This window comes from Montipora capricornis, chromosome 13 (assembly GCF_036669925.1).
Source record: "Montipora capricornis isolate CH-2021 chromosome 13, ASM3666992v2, whole genome shotgun sequence".
NCBI classification, from domain to species: domain Eukaryota; kingdom Metazoa; phylum Cnidaria; class Anthozoa; order Scleractinia; family Acroporidae; genus Montipora; species Montipora capricornis.
In genome coordinates, this window is record NC_090895.1 from 44,423,682 (window position 1) to 44,432,860 (window position 9,179).

Consider the following 9,179-nt stretch of genomic DNA (forward strand, 5'->3'; position numbering starts at 1 on the left):
TATTATTATTATTATTATTATTATTATTATTATTAGTAATCATGACTGTGTGCATTGAACCTGAGGTCATTGCTTGTAAGAAGAGAACAGTTAAGTGCTTTAAAATGCCATCTGCATTACTGGCGATTTTCAGGCCATTGTCCAACTGGCTATGAAGTGGCCCAAAATACTACTTCCGCTTCATCCCACTGATACACTCTACTACCACTAAGGAAAACATTCAACTTGAGGAAGTAGTGATTGCATTACAATTGAAGTGACAGTTTGTCTGAAAATTGTTTGTATCAGAAAAAATGGATTCACTCATTTTACTTAACATTTTTGCGAGCGCCACTATAATGAACATTGTGATGTGTAACGGTTGCCTTATTGTTCTGATACAAAGGGCTTTTGCATAATAACGTTAGGGCAACTGTTAAATGTCACAATTATTCAAGATGGCCAGGAAATTTTCACAACAGATCTAGAGGCGATACTGAAATATATTTATTTCGGATACATCTTTTTTTTTAATGTTCAGAAAAATTTGATTGTATAGATATCACTTTCTGTGGGTTAATGTTATCTTTTGTTGGAGTAGAGATTCCCTTTAAGCTATTGAGACCATTATTCCTACTGAGTTACTGTGAGTTGCTGGCTTTGTCGGCTTTACTTTCCTTGTTTCTATCTTTTTTTTTTCTCCTCACTTCTTTTTCTTTTTTCAATAATAAAGAGATGCAGAAGACACAAGGAGTGCACACTGAGGACAAACTAAAAGGGATCCAGGGTAGGTTGAGAAGAATCTTAAGGTCTACACTTAACACTAAAACTGAAGGCTTCAACCACAAAATGAACGTAAATATGACAGTAGCGATGATGATAATGATAATGATGATGATGGTAGATTAAATAAGATAACTTTGACACGTGTTTTTCATGTGGATAGTACTAGTTGAAGGACAACTGACATTGTGTACCTAAAGGTCATAAGAGATGACTTGATGTTCAGATAACATACCATTTTGCAATTTTGCATTATAGTTATGGAGATGGTGCAATGTCAACCCCGGTAAATGTATAAAGAAAGTCCTGCAAAGAGTGGTGAGAGCACTCACCTCCCACCAAAGTGGCCCCCAGGTTCGATCCCCAAACGTGGCGTCATATGTGGGTTGAGGTGCTGGTTCTCTACTCTTCTCCGAGAGGTTTTCTCCAGGTACTCTGGTTTTCCCTTTCCACAAAAACCATGCAATATTTGATTTGATTTGTGTTAATTTCATTAGTGTCCCCAATTAGTGCTCTTGTGCTAAATCCATTGACACTTAACTAAAGTTGTTGTTATATTATTATTATTATTATTATTATTATTATTATTATTATTATTATTACCGTTTTCCAAGTCATCTCAAATGTGAGAGTGATATATTTTTTTAAAATTGCATAGTTATTTGACTTTGTAACTGCGTAACGCAGTTCTACTCAAGTCAAAGACCCACATTTCACCCTTGCTCACCACAGTCTCCAGTTGCTCAGTGGTCAGAGCATCCGATTAGATTCACGGAGATCCCATCTGGAACTTGGATTATTTCCGAGTTTCCAATGGAAAAAATTTCCAAACATCCCTAAGTCACCATCGAAAAAAGAAACATTTGTCCAATATACCAGTTCTTTTCACCATCAGCTGTGCAATAATAATAATAATAATAATAATAATAATAATAATAATGATGATGATGATGATGACGATGATGATGATTTTTCTAATGGTAGTAAAGAAGAAAAAAAATGAAGCAGTGATAGCGTTGACGGTGAAGATGAAGTTTCAATAAAAGAACAGGCATCTAAACCTTCTGTTATACTTCCCAAAAGAGACACGGACTTTCTTCAGCATGTTGAACGTAACGTTGGTCGAAATGATCATTTCTCTTTTTCTTACTTTTTTTCTTATGATCAGAGTCTTTCAGTGAGGAAATCTGCCGAGCAAAGCTTCAAGAACATTACATAAAAGCATCCAAAGTGCGAACGTCTTCTTGGTCCAGGTTGTCTCTCGTAGACATTGATCAAATCTACACCCGACTGCGTGTAATACAAAGGCAAACCACCTTAGCTGGGTCAAAACAGTCTGAGATGGCTCACTACAGTGACCTCTTCAGTCCAATCGGTAAGGGAAATAATCCAAAGAGGATTCTTGTGCGAGGAGAGACGGGAATTGGTAAAAGCACTTTTGCGAAGAAGTTAGCAGTAGATTGGGCCCGACTTGATGAGGCGCCAATATTCTCGTCACCAGTGTCTCCTGGCCCTCGTAATCTCCAGACTCAGGGTTCAAGGACTAGTTGCTTTCAATTTCTCTCACGAATGCTCCGTCGGCGGAGAGAAACAATGGGCTTTAAGGTCGAGAATAACTCAAAGACAGAAGATGAACAAACGGCATGTATTAGAAATTCAAACACACACGCAAACGACAAACAAACAGCTGTCCTCAGAAAGTTCAAGCTTGTTGTTTTCGTTGATCTCAAGGAAGTGTCCAAATGTCAAAGCCTCAAAGATGTCATTTATAACTCAGAACTTTTTGCGCGTGAAGACAAATGGTTAGTAGAAGGTCTTCTGAGTTATATGACCAACCATCAAGATGAAGTTCTTCTGTTGCTGGATGGCTATGATGAGTATCACAGTGGACAAGAATCTCAAATCTTTGACATATTCAGTGGAAAAGAATTGAGAGACTGCTGTGTGTTGATAACAAGTCGAATTTCCAAAGCAGGTGAGCTCCAAGAATTCCAAGACCTGCTCGCAGATATAACAGGATTCAGTGAGAAAGACATACCAACGTATATAACTCGACAGCTTGATGACAGAGAAGATGCCATAGATTTGGTTACATTCTTGGTATTCGAGAACCTGTTAGACCTTGCAAAAGTTCCCTTACTTTTGCTGTTCTTTTGCACGCTGTGGAAGGAGGAACAGTCAGCAGGCTTGTCGAAAGCCAAAACGAGCGTATATTTAAAAATTGTCCAGCACGTTTTAAGCCACAACCAAGGAAAGAACACCCCTCCTCGCTTTAACAGAGTAGAGGATAATTCAGAGATCCTCAATCAAATCGGTAAGCTGGCCTTAGAGTGTCTTTTAAACGATGACCACATTTTCCCGTATGGTAAACTTTCTTCGGAAGTCCTTTGTGAAGACACTGTTGTCATTGGTTTACTTCAAGTAATTGAGTGTACAGAAAGCTTGCGACCAACAGAAATGGTTTCTTTTATTCATAAGAGCATACAAGAATTCTTAGCAGCCTGGTACGTGACTCACAAATGTATACCTGATGGAAATCTCGGTTTGATTCAAGAGCACACTCAAACCTTGAAAAGCTGTGGCGAGTTCAAGAACGTTTTTCGATTCATATGCGGACTTAGTGATGAAGGAGCAGCGAAAGTGTTTGACCATTTGAAGTCAGTGAAAATAAACGATCCTTCACTTGATATATCAGAAGCGATACCAGATGAAGACCACAAATATATGCCATTGGATAACGTTATTGACAGGCACTTGCGCTTCAGTGATTTGATTTTTTATTGCTTTGAAGATGTACAGTCAAAAGAAACGCTTGCAAAATTTTGCGTTGAATGCTTTGGAGGGATTACAGTTATCTCAGAACCACCTTCTTGCGTTGCGTTACTGTTTTCCGGTGTGAATTCCTGGACTTTTATTTTTTGTCCTGGTAACGTCTTTTTTAATTTTAAAGATCCTGTTGCAACTCTTTACAAGGTGGTAGAAACACTGAACTTCCTTGATACCACAATAACGATAACTGAGAATTCTGAAAATGTTCCTCTCGGAGTATTTTTGACAAAGTTCCTCAACGTTAAATGTAAAATGCATTGTCGTTTTTCATCAATCCTTCATATCCACGACGGTGATGTCAGTGTTTATTTCAGAGACTTATACCTGAGGTGTGCTGCCCATGCCAGACTATTCACTGAGAGTGCACAGGCTGTTGCTTTACCGCGTCAGTCGGTAAGCTTGGTTCCACAAAAGACGTCTCTTTAGTTCTTAAGTTCCTTTCGTTGTTTTGGACTTTCTGCAATTAAAGATCTTGGTGCTGTAATCAAAAATTGCACCCATTTGATGAGTATAAACGTTGGACATAAGGAAGACAGTGTTTGCTCCCAATCCCTAGCAAGTGCGATTTAAAATTGTACTGTCAACTGATGTCAAAAGGAGCTGAAGAACTCGCCGAATTGTTGCCAAGTTTTGAAAAGATCACGAAACTTTGAATTTACTTTGGTAGGTGCTGCGCTGAGAAAACAATCATGCGTTTGGTTTCCACAAGAGCCTCGTAAGACTGTCGCTAAATGAAATCCATGTGACCCCAGCAGTTGCCGCAGTGCTCGGTCTTTCGTTCCCCTCTCTTTTTACGTGGCAAAGGTGATCCCAGTTTACAGTCAAACCAAGTGAAGCGTACCCCTCAAGATTGCATTAATGAAGTGATTATTTGAAACTTGAACCCGCTAGTCGTTTCAAGAATGCAATAATGAATTGATTATTCGAATATTGAACTCGCTCGCTCGATCCAAGAATACGGCTAAATTCGCTAACGGCTTCCGTTTTCGAAAAATCAATTCACTGTTGCGACTAGTAGGTTTCAAACCTACTAGTCTTTTCTAGAATGCAATACTGAATCGATTTTTCGGAAACGGAACCCGTTAGCCGTATTCTTGGATCGAACGAGCGAGTTCAATATTCGAATAATCAATTCATTATTGCATTCTTGAAACGACTAGCCGTTTCAAGTTTCAAATAATCAGTTCATTAATGCAATCTTGAGGGGTACGCTTCACTTGGTTTGACTGTAAATATTGAAGATGTGTTCGCCCTTTTTGGCAGAATAGACAAAGACATGCCGTTGGAATCGTTGACGTTCAGCAATTTCGGTGTAACTGGAAGTCTCAATCCACTAACCAATAAGCTTCTCTCTTTTCCGCATTTGACATTTCTGACCCTTGATTTCTTGGATTTAAATGAAAATGACCTGCAAGATTTGGAAACGTCCTCTAGTGATGTCCTAAACCTGTGTTACCTGAGCTTGAGCAGTAATGCAGTGGCTGACTTGGAAAAACCGTTGCAAATTGTCTGGGGAAACTTTACGAATTCTTAAAGAAGCACTTCCCTATTTATCCATTTCTTCCGAAAACTCCCGGCCATTGTTGACTGACTGGCCAAGGCGTTGACCTCGTTCCAAATGCTGTGCTACAAGCAAGCAAAGGTTTGAGTATTTGAATTGATGATGATTTGGTTTCCTTGCCTTTGAACTGCTCCAATTGGCCATTAGTAATTTTGTCCCCAAGAAAGTTTCTGGCGATCCAATTTCCACACGAGCGTGCAACGTAAATGAAGCGCCGGTCAGAATAGTGTTACCATTCAAGGATCAGAAATCACGGGCCAATTCCACGCGAAGACAACTTGGGAAACTAGGCCGCAAAACTGGAATTGATATTCGCCCCGTGTATGCAAGTCGTAAGATCGGGCACGAGATCAACCAAAGTTAAAGAAGCCGCTTATCATCAACCAGTAACGCGTTGTTTACTACTACAAGTGCATGTGGTTTGTGTGATACAAACTATGTGGGGTATACGTGCCGACACCTTTATCAGCGCGTTGAGGAAGACAAAGGATCGTCTTCAATCGGGAATCACATTAAAGAGCAACATGGAACATAGCCTGCGAATGCAGACGTATTTCCGGCGGTCGTTTCTCTCCGCCGGAAATACGTCTGCGTTCGCAGGCCACATGGAACAGTCCCAAGTGACATATATCGTGATTTTAAGATCTTAAGAAAGTGCCAAAGTAAATTCGACTGCCTGATCTACGAAATGCTCTTTATAAAGGAGCTTAAGCTAACTTTGAACAAACAGTCAGATTCAATTCGTGCAATGTTATTTATATAGTTTTCCATAGTATTTTATTATTTTAACACTTACATTTCAGCGCTTGTATTTACATACATTCTCAAGCATTAATTTCTACTTATATTTGTATATTTCATTCGTTTTTTCTACAACTTGAAAATGATCTCAGGGAGATCGAAAGGTCGTTTTTCATCGCTAGTTTTTATTCTGAAATTTAATGACAATTTTTTTAAAAAATTACGAAGAAGAACCAGAGGGCAGCCTAAAGCAATGGATCTGTCAATTACCGATTTAGATCGCACAGACCTCTTCAGGAAGTCTAACAAGATATAAAGCGGCGGGAACTGCTTCAAAACGATTTAAGCTAAATCGTGAACCTTAAAAATACAACTTTGCTACATTATACCGACTGAAGAGGACTTTCGCATTTCCTACTTTTAGTGCCAGAGATGATGGCAATGAAAAAAGTGAAAATTTGTTTTCAACGGGCAACTTTTGAGAAAATTTGTTTGCAGAAGCGCAAAAATCTTTGTAGACGAAAATTTTTCAGTCTCTCCAGAAAAATACTCAATAGTTCCCCAGGTAAGCAAGCCGGCAAGCTACCTTGAAGACATGGGATTCGAAGTTTAGAAATTTAGACATTTTTAGCATGCAGGCGTTCTCGTCCGTTTCCTTGCTTATTATCAGAGGCTGATGTGCTTCTGGTATTATTGTTTATTTTATTATTATTTTTTATTTAATTTTGGCAGGAAGACGGGTGAACATACGCGCGAAATGTCGTCACCTCGCGGGTATTAGTTTTTGCAGAAGGTGTTAATCTTGATAAACATATTGAATTCTGCAAATAACACAATCAGTTGCAACAAAAAAACATGAAAAAAGCCATCTCGACTCATTGATCTCGTTTAACCACCATGGAAGAAAACATATGGTTCCGTGTTTGATGTAGTAATGTTGATTAGGAATGTTTTAACGTGACAGTGGAACCCTCAAATCAGCTTCAATGAAATTTATCAAAAGTACGAACTACCAGGCTTTTGGTCTCTATGTGAAATGCGTTGATAAAAGTGTTACTTTTAAAATGAAACCTCTTTTTTTCTCCAAAAAAAAGAAAATCAATGTTGGTGTAGCATTACAATTATTTTGTTAAAAGGGCTCAGAAGTTGGCTGAAGGCATTTATCACAAATATAATAAGTTACCAGTAAAGATAATTTTTACCAAAGATGACTCTTAAAGACACAAATCAACAGATATTTTATATTTGGTGACTTTTTTGTGGATAATGAAAAAGAAAGGAAGTGAGAGATCACTGCCATCTCACAGAAATTTGTGCATGGAGGAATAGCACCCAATGCTTGCATGCAACTTTTTGTATTGAAAGCCAAAGGTACTTCCCTTCACAACCTCTCTGGTTATTATTCATCTCTGTTTATAAAAACCGTACGAAGCAGCCGCAAATAGACCTTTTCAATTGTGAGGCGCCAAAATCAACCAAAACGTAAAGGTAAATTCAGGTATATTCATGCTTGCATGCCCTCATTTTAATGAACAAAACAAAAGACCAAACCTTCAGAGTATTATCACATGATCTGTATTGGGAAAACAAAATGTACAAGCCGAAAAGGTCTATTAACAAGCATAAGAGTGTAAAACAATTCGCCGTTTTTTCACGTTGCTCGGTGATCTACATCAGGCTTCGATTCCACTTAAAGCTACGTTGGCTTTTCACGTACGCTTACTGTGCACCTTAAACCTCTGGAATAACGATATGTGGATATATAAAAGGACATAATGGTGTTTGATATACGTAACGGTAATGAAGTGATTTTATTTACCTTTACGTTTTGGTTGATTTTGGCGCCTCACAATTGTAATTCCCTGACGCGAGCATTGTTACTGTTGTTCAATGTTTTCACCATGTCAGATTGTTTCATTGTGTTACAAATTATAAAATTGTGCAATAGGGTTCATAGATGATTGATCTGGTTGTTTTAGCAAATGTATGTGACGCTCTTGACTCGTGTGGCAGCTGCAATGAAGGCGGGTATGTTAAATACAGGTCACATTCCACGGGTCAAGACTAGAAGTCGCTGCTCCAATAATCAACAACTAAGCCAAAAGTTTCCCCGAGACCTGAAACAACATTTTCGTTGAGTGATTAGCTCTACGAGACACTTTTGGTGTTGTTTGTTTGTCTTAAGCACGGTGACATGTACACTCACCTGTGGAATGTGACCTGTGTTTTAGTTTTTTTCACACCGGAGCGCTCACTTTCAGTGTTGAAGAGTCTTTAGTCTAGGCACCGCTCCACAACAGCAGTGCCCCCCCCCCAGCTCACGGCTGCTCGCTTCCACAGCCCGCCGTCCGTACCGCCCCTGAGGCGGGGCACTTCGGGCTTACAGCCACATAACACTTTCGTGAAGTGCCCGGCAAAGACTGCAGTTGTTCACAGCTAACCAGGGGGAGCTTACCGACGGGGGATTGTGGAGATTTTGCCCTGTAGGCCAGGGCTCCGCCATTCCGGCCCGCAGCCTGCTCCCGGTAGGCTCGTCACAGACCATATGCGGGCCGGTTGCCGCGGGAAGCTCGTCCCCGCGGCGAGGTAACCTATGCACGCCGTCATGCTCCTCGCTTAGCACGCCCAAGGTGGGCAGTGTTCCACGAGGGCCCTATGGTCACACGGAAAGGAATTGCCGCAGGACCCCAACCGTGAAGCCGCTTTCCGCCGACCAAAAGAAATGATCGGTTTCCGGCGGCAGGTTTAGAGACGCCTGGCTTCACCCAACACTCTTAGTTAGGCTCCACCTGGTAATATATGCAGGTAGGCCCGGGAGGAAACACGAATCGCAACTCTCTTGGGGAGAAAGAGAGTCATAGTTACTCCCGCCGTTTACCCGCGCGACGCGGAGGCGAGACGACCCGTCCTGCTGCCCGTCCCTCGGGATGTGGGTCAGAAACGAAGGGTCGACTGTTGTCATGTGTTCGTTCTCGACCAGCGATGTAAAATTTCGTGAGATGTGGACTGAAAACCTTCTGGGGCCCAAGTGAAGATTCTCTCCGTATATTAAAGTATTTGAATTTGAAAAAATTCTCCCAAGTCAGTTGTGTTTCCAAGTTCTTTTATCTTTCTTTGTTCTTTGGCAAAAGTTTCATCGATAATTTAAGAATTCAGTTAACATACGTAGGCTACGCAGCTCAGTTGTTCTTTTCATTAAAAAAGTTCATTTCAGTACTTCCCGTTTCACAATTGAAAACTTCGTCTTCATCTGATTCTTACAGGCAAATCAATCGTAAGACGTATT

General features: G+C 40.3%; 2 protein-coding genes across 2 annotated transcripts in view; both read left to right on the forward strand.

Moving 5' to 3' along the window:
- Positions 1 to 4,715, forward strand: part of LOC138029987 (NACHT, LRR and PYD domains-containing protein 1 homolog) — a 9,559-nt gene extending 4,844 nt beyond the window's left edge. The window contains exons 2-3 of the mRNA XM_068877828.1: positions 713 to 766; positions 1,931 to 4,715. Coding sequence (XP_068733929.1) covers positions 713 to 766; positions 1,931 to 4,017 — 2,141 coding nt within the window. The 3' untranslated portion in view covers positions 4,018 to 4,715. The remainder of the gene's footprint in view (positions 1 to 712; positions 767 to 1,930) is intronic.
- The window catches only part of LOC138030874 (NLR family CARD domain-containing protein 4-like), a 90,045-nt gene extending 82,194 nt beyond the window's left edge, over positions 1 to 7,851 (forward strand). The window contains exon 5 of the mRNA XM_068878736.1: positions 6,459 to 7,851. The gene's annotated coding sequence lies outside the window, so the exon portion shown is untranslated. The remainder of the gene's footprint in view (positions 1 to 6,458) is intronic.
- The last annotated feature ends 1,328 nt before the right edge of the window (positions 7,852 to 9,179 follow it).